Source organism: Drosophila rhopaloa, unplaced genomic scaffold (genome assembly GCF_018152115.1).
Source record: "Drosophila rhopaloa isolate 14029-0021.01 unplaced genomic scaffold, ASM1815211v1 contig_3, whole genome shotgun sequence".
NCBI classification, from domain to species: domain Eukaryota; kingdom Metazoa; phylum Arthropoda; class Insecta; order Diptera; family Drosophilidae; genus Drosophila; species Drosophila rhopaloa.
This window is the reverse complement of record NW_025335123.1, coordinates 7,550,368-7,573,380: the sequence shown is the minus strand read 5'-3', so window position 1 is coordinate 7,573,380 and position 23,013 is coordinate 7,550,368. Positions and strand designations below refer to the sequence as shown.

General features: G+C 37.4%; 3 protein-coding genes across 20 annotated transcripts in view; all 3 read right to left on the bottom strand.

The window, feature by feature from the left end:
- LOC108047635 (small conductance calcium-activated potassium channel protein) overlaps positions 1-13,157 on the bottom strand; it is a 67,114-nt gene extending 53,957 nt beyond the window's left edge. For 16 of the 18 annotated variants that reach the window (XR_001769445.1, XM_017127902.2, XM_017127898.2 and 13 more), the window contains exons 1-2: positions 12,961-13,157; positions 11,621-12,129 (exon numbers count right to left, since the gene is read on the bottom strand). The gene's annotated coding sequence lies outside the window, so the exon portion shown is untranslated. The remainder of the gene's footprint in view (positions 1-11,620; positions 12,130-12,960) is intronic. The other 2 variants (XM_017127899.2, XM_017127900.2) reach the window with 2 other exon arrangements.
- Positions 13,158-18,095: 4,938 nt separating this feature from the next.
- LOC108047619 (calcineurin subunit B type 1) lies at positions 18,096-19,824 on the bottom strand. The gene is made up of 3 exons (XM_017127882.2): positions 19,736-19,824; positions 19,447-19,510; positions 18,096-18,968 (listed from the first exon to the last, which is right to left on the bottom strand). Exon 3 carries the CDS (start codon positions 18,931-18,933, stop codon positions 18,421-18,423), a length of 513 nt encoding a protein of 170 aa, XP_016983371.1. The 5' UTR covers positions 18,934-18,968; positions 19,447-19,510; positions 19,736-19,824; the 3' UTR covers positions 18,096-18,420.
- Positions 19,825-20,324: 500 nt separating this feature from the next.
- Positions 20,325-22,998, bottom strand: LOC108047667 (DNA repair protein XRCC1). Its single transcript, XM_017127955.1, has 5 exons — positions 22,724-22,998; positions 21,309-22,661; positions 21,158-21,246; positions 20,747-21,096; positions 20,325-20,690 (listed from the first exon to the last, which is right to left on the bottom strand). The coding sequence occupies exons 1-5, from the start codon at positions 22,772-22,774 to the stop codon at positions 20,563-20,565; spliced, it is 1,971 nt and encodes a 656-aa protein (XP_016983444.1). The 5' UTR covers positions 22,775-22,998; the 3' UTR covers positions 20,325-20,562.
- Between the last annotated feature and the right edge of the window lie 15 nt (positions 22,999-23,013).

Genomic DNA, 23,013 nt, shown 5'->3' with positions numbered 1-23,013 from the left:
TCAAATAAATATAAATAAGTTAGGTTATATTATGTATTTATAAATTGCATATCCTGTTAAGTGGAAACTCTTCGTATGAACAATATGACCAACACTGCGTATGTGTGTTAAATTTATGAATATTTAACCGAAAAAATTCTCCTAAAAAAGAGAAATCAAACTATATGAACAGAATTTATGCCAAGGTAAAAGAAATCACAAGTCATAAAGTCGAAAACAAATCGCCAAATCAGGGCATGTGAAGTGAGTGCGAGAAAAAGACAAAGGAACGGCTTAAAATTCCATAAAGAAAATGGAAAATGAAATGAAAGACGGGTTCGAAAGCTGTGGCCAAGCTTTCCGGGAAAACTATTTGCCAGAAGTTGGACGTTGGTAACAAAGAACTGATAAGCCACAAAAGCTTCAAAGCCAGCGCACACATATGTGCCAGGAAAAAGCGGGAAATGCGGGAAAGCTTGTTGACCGCAAGTCACCTATGCGAAAAACAAAAGGGAAGGGACAAGGAAAACCTTTACAAAAAATTCAAACAAATCTCAAAAATGTAATCAATAATTCAGCTATAAAAACAAACGAGAATTGTAAAGTATGGAGGCACAGGTATGCCGAGGTTTGTTGGTTAATATAGGAAATGCATAAAGAAAAAATATTTAAACACTTAACGAGTAAATCAAATTTTAAATAAAACAATTTCCATTTAAATATTGTCATTTATAATTGATGGTAATAAACATTATTTCATTAAATTTAAACCTAAAATATAATAAATACAATATAAATGGCAACCCCTTAAAGTCTATAAAAGTTTTAAAAATGTTTAGGTATAAATTTTAACTTTGTAAAATATTTTTGGTGTTCTGAAACTATTTTAAAAGTGTCTTTATTTATTTGCTTATATTTTTTCTAAAAAACAACTTTTTTTAAATTTCTAATAAAAATTCTGTGGTTACGAATTTTTTTACAGTGTGAGAAAAGGACAAAAGGACATTTCAGCGAGCTGGACGAAAAATGTGAAAATTTGAACACCTGCAGAGCAATGAGTTCTTCTGGATGGACTGGCTGGCATAACTATACATATCGCCAACATTATATGGCCCCCATGTGCAAGCACATACTGTACACACAATATATATGAATCCATTATACGTTTGCATGTCGAGCGTGCCGCTAATAATAGTTGGGGGCCCCACAGCCCATAGACCATAGACCATGTCAGAAGAGTCCGTGCCAGGCAGAATGCGGCAGATATAGATACGGATGAAGACAGGGGCGTGGACAGGAGTTCATCGAGGGGAAGGTGTTCTAAGATCCCCAAAGGGGGTTTAAAAAAAATTCTATTCATTTCTTTTCGGTACATATTGCATTTGTATTAATTACCTTCTTAACAGAGTTATTTTCTATTGCTAGAAAATAAAAATAAAAACTAAAATAAATATTAATGTTTTATAAACAATTGTATATGATAATTGTTGAGAATGTACTATAAACATAACTTATAATATATGTCCAATTATAATAGATATTTACGTTGTTTAAATTATGATATTAAAACGCGATATATTTTCTATTTTTTCAACAATATTATTCTGTACAATTTATGATTTTAACCCCCCTCGTACGCCACTGGGCAAAGATACGTCCCAAAATTCAAAGGGACGGACGGAGAATGGGACATGGTTTCTTGCTCCAAATTGGGTTAAAAAATTCATTTTCTCTCGACGGCAAATGCAATCGCATTTTGGGGCCGAAAATGAATTCAATTGTTTATGAGCCACCCTTGATGGGATATTCTATAAATATCGTTCGTTTTGCTATTGATTGATTTGTCAGTCACTTTGGTATAAACAAAAAATTGAGAAAGCCACAACCAATAAGGCTGAATCATCAGAAAGTTTCATTCATAGATGAATCTGGAATAATTGATAAACATCTCGTCTTTCGATGCGCCACGCTTTAATTCGATTTCATTCGATGAGTAGAACTGATGAAATTTTAATCGCACCATTAAAATGATTGCTTTATCGCACACAGGCACGTACAGTGCGACTCAGCTGTGTAATTCATTTGGATTGCCTGTCGATAATCGCCTCATAAATATTTTGTAATTTGTACACTGATTTCATCAGATTATGAGCTAGTTTACTGATGAGTTCTGTTATTTACTAGTGCAGAAGAAACTTCTTGAAAATAAGGAATTATGTTTTTTATTCGCAGTTTTTATTGCAATATATTATTCAAATTTGCAAGCCAAAAGCAAATGCTTTTTTGCCAAGTACATAATCTCGTAACTAGTTCCAATTACCATTTCTGCCTTATATAAAGACGAATCAATACGTGTCCTTTATCCCTTCATATTCAATGGCCACCATAAGCTCACCTACTTAAATTGATAATTTACTTTTCTCCTGTTCAATGGCCAATCAAATTCGATTGCTTAGCACAACAAATCACGGTAATCCCATGTTACACACTCGACAACAACACGGGGCATTAAGCCATCAATCGCCTTACAACCGGGGGACGCACTGTATCGACCCCTTAAATCCTATTCAGCATGCACCGATGGAACGGCAAAGGGACAGAAAAAATAAAAAATAAAAAAAATCAAGACGAGGGCCGCGTGTGAATGTCCTCGTCGATGGTCAGAGGACGAACCTCAGCTCCGAATGGGCATTGAATAAGTTAAACGGGTGTGTATATAGTATACATGCAGGTCGGGGAGCCCCAGGTGACCCAAATGTCATTCAGCACTCAGCGCTAAAACATGGCCCGCAACGCAGCTTGGCCAATAACAATAAAGCCAAGGAGACAGGAGACAGGAGACAGGAGCACAGGACCTCGAACCACAATCGAGTAGTGCTGTCGTTTCGGCTTTTATTCCATCAATTGCTTGTTATTCCGTAATTAAGTGCCTATTGTTGGCATCATTCACTTTGGTTACATGGTGGTTACGTCTGCGAGATGTTGACATTTTAAATTGTATACGTTGTGACCTCTTTGTCCAATGAACAATTAAAACAGGGATGTGCATATATCAGTAAGATAAATTATGTGATTGTTGCAAATCACAATCAAAAGCACATGTAAGTAAATATAACAATGCTTGGCTACATATATCTATCGCAATCAATAAATAAAAAATAAATAAATAAAAAAATAAAAAACATTTTAATATGAAAAAATAATGATCCTATCATGGAATTATTCATCATAATTAATGATTATTTTATTTTTATGATTTTGTTACTATAATATTAAAGAAAATCTCTATGTCATATGATTTTACCATTTTTACATTAAATACCAATACAATAAAGGTCGATATTTTTAACATAAAGCAAATACAAAATTCTTTAAAAAAGAGTCAAAGTAAAATACAAATATTCAAATCGGAAAATGCGACCCAATATTGTATTCAGTTAACCTCTTTCTTAAGACAGAAAAGACAGCCCCGTCAACACTGAAACGAAGGCAAAATACAAATAAGTTGGAGCGAGGCAGACAGGAAAATTCTATTGTGTAATGGCCGCTTCAGGTTTTCTGGTTTTCAGGCTGTGGCCATTGAGACCTGACAGCGTTGTTTAATGGCCAACGGGCGTTGGAAACCCTTCAATCCGCAGGCTTCACCTCCAGGTGCAGGTCCTGGTCGTGGCTACCAGTTCCCAGTTCCCTGTTACCAGTCACCGGTCGCATGTAGAGATAAAAATTTATTGCACAACTCAAAATCAGAGGCAGGGTGCCGAGTGCCGAGTCCTTTGGCATTTTGTGTCGAAACAGAATACATAAACAGAATACATAAATTTCATTCGCACAGCACAGTACACAATAAAAAAGAGGAAAATCGTTAACTTGGCCCTGTTTTATCCTGTGCCAGGAGTCCGCCACAAAACATTATGCCCCCCAATTCCCCCCCTGAAAAAAACTCACCTCAACAACAACGACCTCGTTGCATTTCGTCAAAAGCTATGCTGGCACATTTTTTGTTGTTGTTTTTTGGATGAAAACGAGGAACGAAAAACGAGTGGTAAAAATGAAGGAGAAAAAAGGATGCCACAGGCTGGCTAAAGTTGAGGGGTCACCCTCTAATTGCACGGAAACCCTGGGATTACAAAACCCGACCTGATAGCTCTCTCTGGGAATCTGTGTGCTTACCGTCTCTAAACTGGCTTCTAATCTCAGTTTGGCTCTTAACTTTGACTTTTGACAGTTTTAACACGGTCAAATGTCTCAGTTTCAGTTGAACACCGAGCCAAAGGCGCATTCTTGGAGAGGATTTTAAAAATCTGCTTCTGCACAAACAGAAAACTCATGCATTTTATATAACGTCACATTTTTAAAATTCCCACTGTAATGGCAGAAAACTCGTCTGTATTTTATGTTAAGATTGAACAATAGAATTTCCTCAACAAAATATATTTTACTTTTTTAATTTTTAATAACTAAAGGCCGTTGTATAATTTTGTATCTTTTACTTTTTTGCAGACAGGTAAATAAGTCAAAAAATTTAAATAATCACTCATTTGTTAAGCTTCATCATAAGTTAAGTAAGTTTTCCTCATCAATAAACCTCCAAAATCATCAAAATCTAAATAAAATGACTGAGTTGACAACGAAAAGTTAACCAAATCTAATTGATAGCAATCTAAGTAAATAGATTTTAAAACGTCTTCAGTGGCATACGAAAAAGTGACTTCTACTGTTTATTAGTTTACCACCCCGCTAAAAACACAAAAGGATGTTAAGCCACTTTAGCTGCAGTCCTAGACTTTGTTCAAAACTTGAATTGATTGAAACACTTGCCCGGAGCTCCTCCATTCGCAACCTGACAACACAATCTACTTGTCGGGAAACCCAAAAACAACAGTTGCGAAACCTGACATTTTCGATATGGGTCTGACTTATCCCGGCCGCGGGCCAAAACTCCATCACAAAGCGTCCAAAGAACAGGCCAACTCACAATAGATGATGGACAGCCGGTGGGGGAAAGTAGGGGCACAAGGAAAAAAGAGCAGGCCAAGCCAATTTAATGAAGCCATCAACGGGGGAACCCTACTTACAATCGTGTGTCAGGTTTACTGCTATATATAGGCCATATAAACTTGGTCGGGGGCCTTTTTTTCGTAACTCCGACCGGGGAAGAATCACTAAGCGAACCGAAAGCCAAGAAATTGTTTTGACAAGAATTGACACTGCTTTCCGAAAGTTGTCGGCACCTGTCAAGATAGCTGCCACAGATATACCCACATCGAAATATATACATATATCCCTACCTACACTTATGCCATACCATGCCATATAGACATCAAACACACACTCCATGCCGAAATACCGAAATACCTCCCCCCCCGGGGACTTCAACTCAATATCTTGGGCATCTTGTGTGTAAAACAATTACACATGCCTGAGCATTTTTAATGGCAAATGCGGGCGGGCGGTCCGAAGTGTGGGGGTGGTACGCACTATGCTGAGTCATAAACGATTCTACCATTTTCCACATTTTCCTTTCTAATTGAGTGCGTATATACTTAACATATGCACAAGGTACAGCCATGGAAAAAATAGTGAGGCAAAGAAGGGCTGACATGACCATGATATTTTGTGTAGTCTTTTATAGTATAACATTACTACTTCTGTATAATAACAATTTTTACATTAAATATATACTAGGTACGTTTTAGTATTCTGTCTTGTGAAAATTATATAATTTCTTACTTAAACCTTAAGACTTAAATGGGTATATTCAAAAATCCTAACTTTAAATTTCATTAAAACATTTAAATCGGCTTTTTTCTTGCTTAAAATAGAGAGCTTAAGTGAAATTACCCAACCAAAGCGCCTAATTGATTTGCCAATCATTCAAGCAATAGGCGATGAAATTGTGGACACACTACAAAGGTTAATTTGCACTGCTATTATCCTGTCCGCAACTGTGTTCCTTTGTGTACATGCTTATATAGACACATTAACATTGTTGGGCAAACAACAAAAACGTTGTTTTCCTTTGCGCCAAGTCGAAGCTGTTAATACCCTAAGCCCCCTCTCTCCTTGCCCCCTTCCCCCCTTCCCCCCTCGTTGAGCTGCCAGGCTTTTGAAAAGGGTATTAGCCACAGGGAAAATCAGGGAAAATGGGGGTGGGGTCTTCAGCTGGATAGACAGACGGGGAAATTGAATAAGCGAAGCGTTGGCAATATGGATATTCGGGTTCATTGCTTTGACATTGATGAGACAGGACAAGGCTAGACACACGGAGCGGGCAAGGTTATGGGGAAAGTGGGTGGATGGGTGGCTGGGTGTTCGGCTGGTGTGGTTAACAGACACGCTAAAACCCACAGAACTCGGGGAAAACAATCATACAACAACACACACGGACAGCTGGACTGCTGATGGACTTATGTAAATTGACTATGCAAACTGTATAAATATTTTATCAATTTCCATGTCTCCTCGCGCACTGTAAGCCGCAAAAATAAATGTATTTTTAAGTAGATGCAACCGCAGCTCACACATCCAGCTATATATTTGGTATACTATAAAGAAACACGTCGAGAAAAAGCCATAAGCAAAAGAAGTTGATTTTAAATCCGATTGTGAAATGGCATACGTCTAAATGATTGTGGTTCGATTCTCTAAAAATCTGTGTTAATTTTGTTTTTAAATTTGATTTCAATTTTTTGTAATTTTTATAACAAATTTTCGGAAAATGGCTCTGCAGAAATTTATCTAAAGGTTGCACTTCTGAGCCCATAACTTCTCTTACAGACATACGATTTCAAAGTTGCATAACTCTAATTGATTGTGGTTAGTTCTTTTAAAATCTATGTTTTCAACTTGGCTTTTATTTTTGTGTCGATTTTTCGTAAAAATGGCCTCGCAGAAAAGTGACCTAAAACCTGCACTTCTAAGTATATAACTTTTTTTACAGACATCGGATTTTAAAGTTGCATTCTTCTTCATATTGATTGTGGTTTAATTCTTTAAAAATTTGTTTTTTAAACTTGGTTGTATTTAATGGTCGATTTGTTGTCATTTTTATAATTTTTATGATAAACTCCTATCGAAAAAAAATTACAAATTTTTTTTAACCGATGTTTAAAGTTATTCATAATCAATACAAAAGACAAATTTAAGTTGCAGTGTACAAGCAAAATCAATCAACAGTAAATGGACGCGTCAAAAATCAGCAAATGTGAAATACTCACCCGCAGCCCATCTCCTCCCACTTCCTCCCACCCAATCGAGGTGAAAGGTTATAAGGGTCCTCTGGGCTCCTCTCGATTGCCACTCCCCCATTTGCCCACTGCCTCCAGGACCCAAAAGTAAATGAAGCGAATAAAAAAAACGAAAAACGCAAAAGCGAAAAAGGAAAAGGCCGCAAGCAATCGATGAATTCATTTTTGGCATTCACCGAAATTGTTCAAACAATTATCGATATGAATAAAAGACGCAAGCTTTCTCGGGCGATTTTTATGAATAGCAATCTTGAACGCCATTGAATTTTCGGTTGGGAATTATTAGAGGGCCCCCAAAAAGCAGCCCTCCAAACAAAATTCTCGATATTCATGAATTCGAGTGGTGAAGTGAAAGAGACTGAAGTTGACTCAAGTGGTTTAGCTGAATTAATTATCGATAACGAGATAACGATGTGTATTTTTTTCCATTGGTCCTTTTATTAGTATACTAAAAAGTTAGTAAAAATATTTATAGATGTTCTGCCGATAAGCTATTCAAAAATCAGGAGAAGCAAACTTATTACAACAAGCAATTATTGCGTCGGAAAAATGTCATGTAAACATCTAATTTGCATTTGGAGTGGCATTTATTTTAGGTCATCAATAACATTTGAGCCTTTATATCAGAGTGTTTAAGATAATATTTGTTTCCATAAAAATATATAAACAAAGAGATTTTAAATCACTTACTTACTTTCTTTTCAAAAACAGCAAAATAAATACGTAAAAACAAATTAAGAATGTACACATCCGAGAAAGTAATCGTGTTTAATAATCCACAAAGAAAGAAATCTATTAAAATTTTTAATTTAAAAATAACACAAATCAAAGCAACCTCAATACTGAAATATTTGCCATAAAAGCGTGCCACATAGCAATAATTAACTTTTTGAGTTCCCCGAAAAGGCCAAGTACCTCATGAAAAACAAAAGCAAAATATTAAAATATGGAACGCATTGGAAGGAAAAAAATAAAGAAATCAGATATGATGACTCGTCGGCTATGACCACAGACATATTTATATATATATAATGTTTATATATATATATAGATACCCGCACTGACGTCGAGTGAGTGAATCGTAATGAGTTTTGAAATGTACACCAGGACCGCTCTGTGTCATTACGGGACAGAATGGAGAAAGGGGCCCCCATCACTGCCATTAGCATTTAGTCGGTGGGGTGGAGGGATATATATCCACCTCTGCAGTGCCACATCCACAAGAATATCAAGAATATTGAACGGGATGGGTCGGTTAATTGGAGCGCATGATTGATTACAGTTTCCATTAATTACGCTCACTTTGCTCGCTTTTCTGGTCATTAACCATTCGACAGAGGACTTTGGGAAAAAGTTATCAACGAAACCCGGCAGGGTGATGACTTTTAAAATTCAAAAGATTAACCAAATAAATCAAGATTCGATCTGGAGGGGAAAGCAAGAGAAAGAAATGCGATTGTCCATTAGCTAAACAAGGGAGTACTTAAGATTCCCAGGGGTAAGATACGGATGTTCCTGTATAGAGAACTTTCTGGGAACGCATCTAAAAACTGTTATTGGCATCGGGATCCCGGATCTATTTATGGCAAATTCCTACACCGCAGACATATTTCACATTCAACACGATCGCTCCCAAAAGCACACAAGTGCATTCAGATGTATATCTGGGATATCTCGCAACGCATCGTATAGAAAGCGAAAGCGGCGACATCCAGACGAAATGAGTTGCAAAAAAAATCTGTAAAAAAAAAAGAAATGAAAAGCACAACCAAACAGAACCGAAAAATTTCAGGGGAAAAAGTGTAAAAATATTTGTGTTTTCTTTTCAAAAAAGTTTATTTGATGTATTTTTGGATAATAGGTTGGGAAATAAACACAATTGACATTTTATTTACAATAGTAGCAGTGGTATGGTGAATGTATTTATGTACATTGGGTTTATGATCATTGTTATTTACAATAAAAATAAGGAATGTCTAATTGGGGTTTTTGTGTGTATTGCTTAGCGATGGGTAATCAACAATGATTTTAATGCGAGCAACTTTAGTGCCTTTCGAGACAATAAAAGAGCTGTTAGCATATTGACTTATGGTTGGGCGCAGTAATAGTCTTAGATCAAGGGGTTTTTAAGATTAGGTCTTTTTAGTAGAGAAAAGATTAAAATCTGTTGAGCTTCTTCTTTATGATATTTAAATAACCCCAATCGTTTACGACACTTTAAATCGTTCTCGTTAAATTAATACCTTGCACTTTCTTTTGATGAGTTCTAATATTTGTTCTTTAAGTTTAATCTTCAGGCTAGATAGATTAAGTCAAGTGACACACTACTAAATGTTTTTCAATTGACCTTCTTGAAATGTTATTACAACTCCGATACTCCTTACAGTGTTTGCATTAAATTTCTGACCCAATTGCAGTTATTGCCCCACTCAATATGCTTTCAATTTCCGCTGTAAAAGTTCAGCATAAAGTTTGGCTTAAAGTTCAAACCCATTCGAGGTCTTAAAGGTTGCCCAATTGTACTAAATTATTTATTTTTAGTTATGTTTTCGGGTTCGACCACAAACTCAATTTGGCTCTTCATGAATTTTCAATGTGCGTCAAAAGGGGGAGAACGGGAAAGGGGAAAAGAAGAAGTACGGTGACGGGGTCATTGTTTTACTGGGTCTGAAAATTTCATATTCCGTTTTACGAGGACTAATCCTTATGCATTTGCATGACCGTACGCAAGCCAGTTACACAGTGTTCTTTCCTTACTGCAGAATACCAAAACGTGAGTTATCGGTGGTGTGGACGGGGCCTTTTCTTCGGCTCCGGAGGTCCTGTTGGGTTCCTTGAGGTCCTTCCTTTGATTGCACAGCACTTGAAAGCTCCTGTTCTCCTTTGGCTGCGGTTTGCGGGTGCTGAGCCAACTTGGCCTAATCTGCATATACTGCACGGAGAGCAAGAATGTCAAGTATTCCGCACTTGAATCCCGTTTTCCCATTCCAAAAAAAAAACATAATAGACAGCTGTGGGGTTTGTGGCGGTCCAAAAATCTATTCGAGCCCTTGTCGGTATGCGAAGTTGGCCTAATTTTATGAACAAAACTTTTGCTTGGGTTCTTTCCACACAATTTGGGGGAATATTTAACATAGCAACAACGATTTTTGATTTATTTATGAGATTGTGGGCACTTTAAAGTTAATTTCGGGGAATTTTGGTATCTTTCAGAGGTTTTAGATTTGTGAAGTCTATAATTAATTGTGTGGTTAGGCAAGAAATACTAAAAATTATGTTAGAGTTGCTTAATAGAGTTCTCTTAATACAAATTTAATAAAATTTGAAAAAGTTGGTAAAAAATTAATCTAAGACCACGCATGCTATCACTTTCAGGCAATTTTATCTGAATTCATAAAACTGTTATTGATTGCTTAGTGCATTCGTAGTTTATTTGCTATTTACAAAAAACTTATTATAATATATTTTTTATTCAGTATATTCAGAGTGTAATTAATAATTTTGGGGTAAATTCATAAGGATCAATTTGAATTATTTATACTAAAAGAAAGTCCAACTCTTTTTTCATTTTTGATTGCTTTTCAACCAAAATAAGTTATTTATCTGGATAGTTTTTTGGGAGTTACTCAAGATGACAAATTGTATTATTATTTTTTTTTTATCTAAGAAAAGCTTTTAATTTTCTTTAATATTTTTTCAAGTATATCTTATTGCTTTTGATTTTAAGATTTCATAAGTGTGTTATCAAATATGAAAGTTTAGGATATTAACTTCACAATTTTGAAAGGGAGAAAACTCCCTATTTCTTTTGTTTCAAATTTTTAAACAACTTTTACTTCTTCTAGGTTTCGTCACATGTCAATTTGGTAATTAGTTTTGTGAAAGTTACTTAAGATGACAAATTTCATTTGCTATTGTTTCAATCTGAATTGGTCTCGTTTCTCTCATATAGGAGAAGCTCTCAACTTATAATGAACTTTAAGACTTCTTCAACTTCTAACACTTCGCTCCTTAACACATCTTAAATGTGTATTTGTTACTGGTTTTCCCAGGACTTTTTCTTCCAGTGTGTGTTGGTGTGTGTGAGTGAGTGTAAGTTTCCAACTACAGCTGTGGATTGAGGAATGTGCACGCAGAACTCATTTGGCATTTCCCCTCGCTTCCTTCTGCTCCTTTTCGCTTCTGTTCTCTGCCCTTTTGTCCTTTTCTGCCGCTACTTGCACTTTGGTTACAGTTACTTGTCGTTCGTGTTGGTATGCGAAGTTTTGCATTGTGTGTGTGGGTGTGAAAGTGCAGGCGGTTTGTGGGTGCGTGTGTTAGTTTGTGTTAATAAATATGCTATCTTTGTTGTAGTTGCAGTTGTGGTGGTAGTATGAAGTAGTAGTGGTACCCACTTTGATATTTTGCAACGCCTTCCAGTAATGTTCGTTGCTATCGTTGTTGTTGTTGTTGTTACTGTTGTAATGACTCCTTTAGTTAATAGCTGGTCCCGCTGGTGATGTTGTTGTTGTTATTGTTTCTGCTGCTGCTGTTGTTGTTCTTGTTGTTAGTATGATAAAATCGGCAATATTTGGCACGCGCGTGTCACTGTGTTGGTACAAAACGAAAATGCAGCTGCTCTTCGTCCATATTGCCATTTATGCACATGCATGTGTCCCTGTGTGTGTGTGCCTGGTGTGTGTGAGTGTGAACGCGCGCGACAAAGACGGAAAATTCGGTGGACTTATGTATTGGGGAACTGCAATTGTTGTTGTAGTTGCTCCTCTTGTTGCTGTAGAATTTGCGTTTGTTGTCGAATTTGTTGCTGCTGCATTTTCCTTGGCATTTCCATGGGCCACATTGGGCGCTCTTTTTTCTGCACTTTTTAAACAATTTTCTCAATTTTTTTTTAAATATATATCAACTATAGAATAACATGAAAAAAATATATATTGTATATATATAGATGACAAGGGGATATGACTTGCATCTATATATATATTTATGTGTACGACACCCACGACGACAACGACGAACGAAGAGCATTCAACTCCACTGCCTGTCGAATTTTTACGAGTTTCTTTCTATTAGTTTGATTTGTTGATGCATCTGTGCCTGTCTATTCTGGTTCAGCTTTTTACCCGAGGGGCAATTTAAATCTTTCCAAGTGTTAAGTACCTAATAGCGTTTACATTTGGCAAACTTTGCTCGCTGCCCTCGGGTCACTTTTACTCTCTTTTCCGCTCAAAGTATTGGTTTGGAATTAAATCTAAGCCTCTGACTACCGATCCTGCCCTCTCTACTTCCACTCTCTTTTGGTCTTAAAACCTATTTACACGATCAAAGTTTTAATTTTTGAATTTAAAATTTTATTATTAAAGGTGCACAATTTTGTAATAAGCTTGGAATACAGATAAATATACATTTTATATTATCTATTATATTTTATGACTAGTGTACTATTAAGAAACAAATTAATATAAAATCTCATTAATGTCATCAATAAATTCTATATTGTTTTTTTTTAATTTATAGAGTACCAAGAAATACCAAAAACTCTGAATAGAATCCAGGTCGTGTAAAGAGGCCTTAAAACCCTTTTACAGTTAAGATCTAAGCTGCTCACAATTCTTTGTGTCCTTCATTAGGTCATTCTTTTGAGATCTTATCTTGCCTCGCTTTCTCTTTTGCTCACTTTGAGATCTAAGCTTCTATCACTGTCTCAATTCTTCGTTGTCTTTTGTGGCTCTTGTACCTAAAGCTGTTGTTTTTGATTAATCCACCTTACTGTGTGTGTGTGCCAGTGTGTGTGGTGTTAAAGTTTTTTCTTTTTTTGGAGTGCGCGGCGTAGAACTCTCAACTCAACACACAGACAGACAGACACAGCATATAACGGGATATAACGGGACGGAGGGCGTCCGTCTCGCTTTCACGTTGATGTTTCCGTTAGTGTTGTTTGTGCGATACTGACTCAATTTGTTGCTCGGCACCGTGTATATAGCGTGCTTCTTCTTGCTCTTCGCTCGGCTAACGGTCGGTCGGTCGCTCGGTCGGTCGGTCGCTCTCTTCCTTTCTCCCGCTTTCCCCTGCTTTTCCTAGCTTTCTCCCGCTTTCTTTCTCTGTCGCACTTGTGGGTGGGAAGTCGTTTAGTCCGCCCAGCGGCGTCGACAGTTAACTTTGTCTTTTATCGAAGGGTGAGGGGGATGAGATAAAGTTTGGGTTGTCTAAGTGAAAGGAAAAAACCCCTAAAGGTATGCTATTTTTAGATTCAATCTCAAAAAACTCCATGTTAAAACCTAATAACACATTCATTTTTATAACAAGAAACACTTCAATAACTTGAGTTTGAAAGCAATTTTATTTGAATTTTTGAACTAGTTAAGGACCGAGCTGAAAAAACGGTTCTATAAGAAATAAGAGAAAGCTGGAAATTGCAAAAAACAAGTTAAACAAAATATATAAAACTTTAATTTAAACACCTTATTTGCAAATGTTCTTTGGTATGTATTATTCAAATATCTGGCTTTCTATCAAATCAAATGCATGAAACACTGGGCGTACGTGTCGTATGAGTAATATTTGGGACAAAAGTTAAAAGCTAGAGTTCTGGATTGTAAATACACATTACTTTTGATCCCCCTTGTAAAGCACTCCCAACGGCACCACTGGTCTACACTTGCCACTTGTGTGCCTGAAAAAAAACAGCATACAAGTATAAAGACACTTCGTTGAGTGCAACTGAATCGGGAATCGGGAGTCGCTACTCGGAATCGAAAATGGAAACAAAATGGAGTCAGAGTTAAAATCGGAGTCGAGGTTGTAGCCCCGATTCCTACAGGAGCGGAATATCTACAAGAGAACTAGAGTGTTAACGTCTGTATCGGACCATTAAACAAAATTATAATTAATTAAGATATAAATGCTTTGTTTTTTTTAAGACATTTACTTAAATCAGCACATTTTACGGTCTATTTAAAACGGGGAATTACGAATATTAGCCTAATTTCACTCGGATCAACTGAAACTGAATGGAAGATTAGAACCCAACTGCCCATTTTCTTATGCTCTGGTTGAGCTGTAAGTGTCCATTAAATTCATTAGAGTGACTCGGCACTTGTCAGTTTTACTGCCAAATTTCAGTTTTTATAAGTATGAGAAAGCAGCCAAGGAGCACTTAACATTGACCTTAAGATGGTTAGACCTGAGGTTCAACTTTAAATGCAAATGCAAAAGCTTAAATTTTAATTTATTTTGGGATACTATCTTTGGTTGAATATAATAATATATATTATATTATATTATATTATATTATATTATATTGAATAATTATATTGTCTATTAGTGCATATTTATATCAGACCTAATAGAAGAATTGTTTGTTAAAAATATTACAATTATAAAATTGTTATTTTAAACTTTTAAATTGAGTACTTTATAGCGTATAGCGATGTTATGATAGTTAAGCTTAATATAATTTCCCAATATCCAATAATATTAATAATATATATCCTTATAAATTCTTTATATCCCTTAAAAATTTAGGATAGGATACTATTTATTATACTTACCATAAAAACAGAGTTATTTAGTTTTGGGCCTTTCCCTGTAGGTTTGGCTTGTTGAAAATTTGTTGAAAATTCTAATTGTGCCATGCACATGTTTATGAATTAAAGAGCTCCATATGTATTTAGTTACATTTGGGTACTATATCTTTTGGAATTCCCTCTGGATCCTGGAATCGCTGCCTCTAATTCCAAGGGTTAGTGGGTCAGGTTCAGGTCCGGCCCTGTTAGTTGGTATTCATGTTTCTGTTTTGGACTGCTCGCTCTCGAACTCGGATTCGGATTCGGAATGCGATTCGGGTTCGGAATCGGGGGCTCCAGAGTTCCGTTGCGTCACCGGCGTTTGTTTGCCGCCACCTTTAATGAGGGGCGGTGGATTGGTGGGTTGGTGGATTGGTGGGTTGGTGGGTTGGTGTGTCGGTGGGCCTGTGGTTCAGTGGGTCGTCGGTGGGCCAAAGGGCGTGCAAGAGGGGGCGGTGCACTGTTGAGGTAGCTGCGTGGTAATGGTGAATTTATGGTTCTGAGGGCGGGAACAGATGGAAGCGAAGGGCAGGAGACAGAGGGGAAAGAACGCTCCTGGCGGTGGTTGTTGATGCCTTGTTTTTGTAATTCCCATTCACATTGTGTTCCCCCCATTCTTTCACATTTTTTTTGCCGCTTTTTGTTTTGTATGCGTTTTCGGTTACAGCTCGAAACTGGCACGAGTCAACTTTTATCGCACAATACACACTCACACATGCCACTCAACCGCACTAACACACGCACAGTTGGGGACGAATTTATAGAAATGGCTAATTAAATAAGTTAACAAACCAATAAACATAAAACGATGACAAACGAAAATCAAAAGTATATACAACTCTGGACAGAAAAGGCTCAAATAGGTAAAATATCAAAGTGATTTATTAAACATTTTCAAGTTTAATTAAACTCTCTTTGTTAAATGATATATGCATTGTGTCAAACAAAACAAGTATTTTCCCAAGCGTACTGCTTACAAACGTCATTTCAATTATCTGCACTTAATTTATTCACATAATGACACAATTGTTTTAATTTTATTTTAATTCACAATATTTCAATAGTTGAAAATTCCTAAATATTAAGGAATTTAAAAAAGCTAATAATAATTTAAAAGCTAAAAAACACAAGTAAACAAGTAAAACAACTATTACCTTGACTGCAACTGTCAATGGGAGACACGGCATTTGTTTTTGCAGGCCCGCTTTTGACTTAATGCCGCGATTATTATTGCAAAAACAGAACAACCCAAAAAAGAAAACAGCGCGAAAACAACCAACATAAACTAAAATGCTTTTATTTTTCCCCAGGTGTGGGTATAGAAATACTAATGCCAGAGTCAATGGGCTCTATATTAAACCCAGAGATTCCGGGCGGCAAAACAAAATAAAGAATAAAAGCTGACAATTTCGTTTTGAGGTTATACGATATCCCTTACCTGTCCAAACTTTATTACACACCGAGACACACACGTCTATATAGATATGAAAGGCATATTGATTTGTGTTTAAGGGAACCAGCTATTTCCCCTTTTTCCATCCCTCTCCTTTGCTCACCAGCCCATTAAAATTGGGGAAATTGTTGTACATAATTTATAAAAAGCCTTTTGACTAAATAGTTGCCTTCGAAACAAAGTTATTCAAGCGAAATAAGTTTGGGGCCCCCTTGCAAACAGAAACAAAAAAGAAGGTTTCCAAAAATAAACGAAGCCTTTGAGCACAAAAAAGAATCAATAAGGTTTACGGAGAGATATGTCTTGTAGATTTTGGTATTCATTTATACTGGATGACATCAAAGCCTGGGAAATTAAATTCAACTTTTACCCATAATAACTAAATAAAGTACACAAAAAAATGTTAATTATTATTTGGACTTGGTAATCTTTTTCCCATTCTTAGATTATATATAACCTGTCATATCCCGGGAAACCTTCGAAGATACAAATTGTAGCTGTCCCATCGATTAATATAAGTCCTGCTTCTCCCAAAAAAAATTATTAACGCGCGTTGGAAAGGAAATGCCCGATTATTGAGTCCTGGCGCAGTTACGTACCATCGAAAAATGTGAAACACATTAATCAAACCAATTAGTACCTTAAAAAAAGGTCAGTCGTGGGCTCGTGACGCAGCAACAGGAGCGAAATTATGGGACATCGATTTGGAGAGGGGTTCGAATTGGGGTTGGGGGTCATTCCAAGCATTAACCCTACTAATTTTCAAAATGGAAATGCCTTTATTTGGAGGTCGGTGGTGGCAGGGGACAGTGGGCAGGGCCTGGGCGAAAATGATTAACGAACCAACTTGCGACAGACAGCATATAATAATTTATTGATACCAGGCACACACTCACGCATTCTCGCACACAAAAGGACCCTCGCAGGACCTCCCGAACTCAGTAGGCGACTCCATGGTCATGGCTCTGTTGCCGTACAAGTTCTCCACGGACCCGACAGCTAGTTTGCTGGCTTCCTGTTGCACTCAGAGAAAATCCAGCTGATTTCGATCATTCGAATATCCAAAAATCTGAACCAAGAGGTAAAACACTATCAATATGAATTGATTGGTTACTATTATATGAACCAAAAATATTCGCAATTAACTATTACATTTATATTTATTTGTCAGCTTAAAAAACATACTTTGTTTTACTACTACTACTTTTGTAAAAGTATGAAAATGAAACTATACAAAAAAACTCCTGATAACTAAATTATATAAGTATAAATAAATCATAAATAATCATAAAAATTTACATAAATATTTAGTTTTTCCTGAAACTTATTATTAATAAGAACTCAAAATGTTTTTTTTTAGTGTATTACACCTCACATGAGGGACGTCATACATACACGAGTAGTTGGAAAATCGGTGACCTACAAAACATTTAATCGTTGCCAACGGCCAAAAAGTTTTCGGTTGTCTTCGGCATGTTTTTTTTGTCGATGGTTTTCGGGAGCTCGTGTTTTGGGATTTCGGGAGTTTTGGAAGCTCTGGGAGACGAGCCGAGAGACACGCACGTGTTTTTTGTCCAAGGACTCGCGGACCGAAAGCCCGAGGACATGTCCTGCCGGCCAAAGAACCCAGCCTACTTCACCCTCAGGTAAACGCGTGTTGGAAATTGTTTTAGTTTAGCTTTTCGATAAACAGTGTTTAATTGTAGTTGTAGTTTTTGTTTTTTTTTTACATATCTTATACACAACATTTAGTCGAGAGATGAACTTAAGTGTTAGGCTTGAATTGAACGTAGAGTTAGGATATAGTACAAACTAGTTTAAGATGATGCGAGCAATCCTAAGTCACCTTTCAGAGCGAAGAAGGGGTTTTCGAAGGTATTCGTATGGGGAAAATTCTAGAAAGTATGAATTTGTAGTGGTCCGTTGCCGGTGGTTTCAAGTATGAGTATAAGACACAATTCATTGCATTCTGAGGATGAGAGATCGATCAGGTTTTGGGTGTAAGTGTACTATATGCGATAGGTATATCAATAAATCGAATAAACTGCTTCGTTTTTGGCACGCCCTTAAACGCCCTCACAGACTCACAGACAGACCATTTATTATAAAGCTGAACAGGTTTGAAGGAAGGAAAGGTACACACATTTTGGAATCCTGCTATATATGTATTATACGACTTCTAAACATCGACGACCATTTTCTTGTGGATATCGGTATTGCCCACCACTGAGCAGAATTCGTCGAACGATATCTTTCCATCCTCGTCCTTGTCCGCAAAACAAATGGTCTTGTCCACGATCTGCTGCAATTGTGTGTCCTTCAAATTGTTGCCCACCATCATTTTGAGCACCTGGAACAATTCCCCATTCGAGATATAGCCATCGTTGTCCATGTCGTAAATCCTAAAGGCGAATCGCAACTTGGACAGCTTATCGCCGCGAACGCTGAACTGCGATACTCCCTGGATAAACTCCTTGAAGTCCACCTCCCCGTTGCCATCGGCATCAAAAATATCGATCACCCGCTGAACTAAAGGATTTTGCTGCAATTCCGGAAGGGACATGAACTCATCTATGCTCAAGGCCCCCGAATTATCCAGATCCAATTTGCGGAACCGCTTGCCCAGTCTCCGGATCTCGTCTGCATCGAAGTTGGAGCACATGTCCATGGGCAGGGAGGTCTCGTTACCCATGTTGGCCTTTGATTGATTATTTCTCTGGTCTTGATCTGCGGGAAAGAGTCATCGTTAATATGGCACTACTTTCTTTCTCACACGGAAAAAAACATAACCAAATGATAGACCTCATATCTTTAAGATAATATTTAGTGTATACATTAGAATCTTGCGTGTTTTCTAGTTTAGTTCTTTAAAATGACAATTATGACTATTAATATTCTGATTTATTTTTTTAATGTAATGTAATGTAAAATAAAGTTTATTCAATAATATATTATTGCAATTGGTTTTTTAGATACCGATTTCTATAATCGCCCAAGAGTATGGGATTTTAATACCTAAACGTTTTTTATGTTACCTTTTTCAATAATATTTGAATAATTTAAGACTTCCAAAGTGTGTCACATCAATATAATCTGCTAAATACTTTTTTCAATGCCAACTAATTCATATTTTAAAAACCTTTTTAAATTTAAAAAGCCCACGATTTGGTAGATTTTTCTCTGCGTGTACAGTACGACCTCTTACCTCAGTATGTGGTCTCCGGATTCTGTTTCGTTCAACCTCTTAATTTTCCAACGACTGACACACTCTAAAAAGAAAAGGGGGGAGTGCAAGTTATCAGCATACTTTTAATTATGGCTCAATCGTATCGATTTTCCAAATTGCCAGGGACTTTCACTTCCCGTCTCTCTTTTTTGGCTTCAACTAAGGAGTGAAATCTCGGGAAAGAGTCTGTTTTAGGATCCTCTGGGACTCTCAGGAAGCTTTAGTTGAGCTCAATGAAGGATTTGTAGTGTTACCCATAGATATTTACCATAAATAAACAATAGCGTTGGTTTGTTAACTTCCAAAAGTGCTCTCTACTCGCTCGACAGCAAATACACGACTGTGGACGAAAGAGAGAGTTCTTCACCATTAAGGAAAATGCCAGCGAGGAAATGCGAAAAGTGAGAGCTAAGAGAGAGAGAGCTGTCAAAAGCAGACAGCTGTTGCTTTTCCACCTGTTTTTTGGGGGTTGCAAATCGTTTTTACAGTTGTCAATGCCGTTTCCTTTTACGTTTAAGGCATAATTTTAGGGGTTACAAAAAAGTTTAGCCATATTTTTATAGCACACTTAGCGGCTTTCGATCCTTACAAAAAGGATATTGCGTTGGGAAATTCTAGAGATTCATTCCTAGAGATGTACCATCGCATTAGCGATGTTCCTTTATAATAATTTACTTTAAATATTTTATAATGGAAATGTAGTCAAAAATTGTTAGTATTAGAATAGCCTGATGGACTTTGAATATATTCCAAGAGGTTTACTCAACAATTGTTTTCCCAGTTTACTTTTCATTTTAAGTTCCATTTTAATAAAGTATTTAACAATTACAAGAAGCTAACAAATGGGCAATAAACTGTGTAGTTATTTTATTTTTATTGAATATGGTCAACAAAAAAATACTTTTATTAAAAATGTTTAAAGAACACATTTTGTATTCGTCGTATTTTAGTTTTAAGTAGTGTTTCCAAATATTTAATTTTAAATAGCGGTTTCACACAAATGTCAAAAAATGTTCTTGCCAGAGTTCAAGATTGACTTACACACTATTTAAACATATATAGGTATATGAAAAATTTCGAGATTAGAAATGGCGTTCAATCGACAGCAGCTATCTGCTTTTTCTTCAGTTCCAGATAATCCTCTTCATCTGTGCTAGCATCGTAGACATCTCGCGCTTTTTCCGTCACCGTAGTTTTGTGTTTGATCTTCTTATTGCGGTTTTCTGAATTATATTTTATAAATACTTAAATGAGAAATTATGGGAAAACAAAAACTTACCTTGAGTCACCCGCTCCAATTCATCTTCCGTATCGATACCCGATGAAGCCTCTGGATTCAGATCACCTGTTTTGTTATCCTTTGGATCTGCATCATAGGTTTTCTTCACCTGGATGTCTTCCAGCATTTCCACATCATTCTCGCTGGACTCGCGTCGTGCATTTGGCTTAATCGCCTCATCGCACACCTCTTCATCACTCTCCGGCTGGCCAAGATCTGTGGTATTTAGAGCGTATCGTCGCCAGGGGAGATACTTCTTCAGTTCAAAGCATTTATCGATCCAACTTCGGGTTACAATCTTGCCCTTGCCCTTCACTTGATTATACTTTGGAGTGTTTTTGAAGGCACATCTAATTGGGTTATAATTTTGGAGTTAGCTAGTAAGTTATCAAATTGACTACGCCGGCTTACATGAGATGAGTGCATCCTGGCTCCCAATCAGCTTTATACTTGGCACCCAAGGCTGTGGCTTTCGAACGCAAGTCTGCACGATCGGGATTCTGGAATGATAAGTGATCGATATTAGTTTCTAAGTTTATCCAGTTTATTCTTTAATTCTTGCCTGAATGCCACTAATGACCAGATATACTCCTTGTAGCAGCTGATTAAAGGGACGATATTGGATTGGTGCGTCTTTAACCTTTTGCTTTTTGGCAGGCGTAGCAGCGCTTGCAGTAGGTGATGAATGACGCTTTTGTGCAGATGGACGAGGACTATCCTTTCCTTTCCATGTATTCTGGTGCTTTGATGTGTCCAGATCCCCGTTTTCGTGCTTAGAAGAAGATTTGCCCTCCTTTCTGGCTGATTTGTCCTCTTTTTCATAGGACTTTTCCTCTTTTTTTGATGAATGTTTTAGTTTTGGGGAGGATTTGTCCTCTTTTGACTTTATTTTATCTTCTTTATGAGATTTGTGTTCCTTAGAGAAGGATTTCTCTTCTTTAGAGGACGATTTCTCTTCTTTGCTGGTTGACTTATCCAGTGAATGCCTGCTGTTGTTCTTCTTGCGATCCTTTTCCTTTTCCTGCTCCAATCGCCGTCGCTCCTTGTCCGCCTCGATATGCTTGCTCAACCGTTTCTTCTTGGCATTCTCCTCAACAGCAGCCTCATTCTCGTCGTCATCACCAAACAACAGGGAAGCTCGGTTGCGATCCAGGGGTTTGCTATCTGAAGGAGAAGGAGAGCCTGATCGCAGGGCATTTGGAACTGGTGATGGTGAAGGCGATGGCTTAGGCGATGGCTTGGGCGATGCAGAGGGCGATGCAGCCAAGCTGGAAGCCTTGCCAGTGCTTAATCTTCTCAAGACATTAGAGCCCGCATCTCGAATAGCTGCCGCTGTGGAGACAGCAGCAGAAGATTGATGTTGTGTTTCCTTCTTCCAGCGTTGAAATCTAGTGACCTGATTGTCGGTTTCCGAGTCCGGAGATTCTTCGCGCAGCTTAAAAGCCCCGAACTGCATCATTCCATGTGGCAGCAGGGACTTGACCTTCGGAGGAGCAGCTACGTTAGCCGGAGCTCCCAAAACATGAACCTTAACGAAGGATAGCCCGTATTGGACGTGTCGATTGAAAGGCTGCGTGCAGACTATCTTCAGCAGCTTCCACTTTTCCGGCAGGACAATTTCCGACAAAGCAGGACCGCTGAAACAGCGAACCCGGTTTTGGTTACTCGAATTCTTGCTCTCAATCGGGGTCATAAACGAACTGGACAACAGGAGTTCCTTAAAATCATCCGCCTGACAGCCCGTCCGGCTGACCAGCACCTCTATAAAGGCGGCATGTTCGTTGCCAATATCGATGCCGGTAATTTGCTGGGGATCCTGAAACTCCAGGATCACATAGGCCGACTTTTCGCCCGGCGATTTGGTCCGCCACTTTTTGCCGGCATTCTCCTTCAGCAAATTATTCGCCACGTGAACCTGGCAATTGGGAAATATAATTACATATATGCATATGCCATCTACATATTACCAGCACTCACCCCATCTTCACTGCTTACTTCGCGTACTGACTTAAAAATCGCAATTGGCATTTTGCAATTTCATCAATCAAATTCAGACGCAGCTAATTAGGCGGGAAATTCCTATAGCTATCTTTGATTCTATGATGACCCCGATGGAGATCTTATATCGAGGTTTATGAATTACCAAATTAACAATCCAAAATGCTTGTTTATTTGTTGTAGTTTTCGAAGCAGATGTAAACTAAGCTGTTTTTGTTTGGACGAATATTTTAAAAATAAACCCTGTATTTCTAAGTCTTATTCGCACA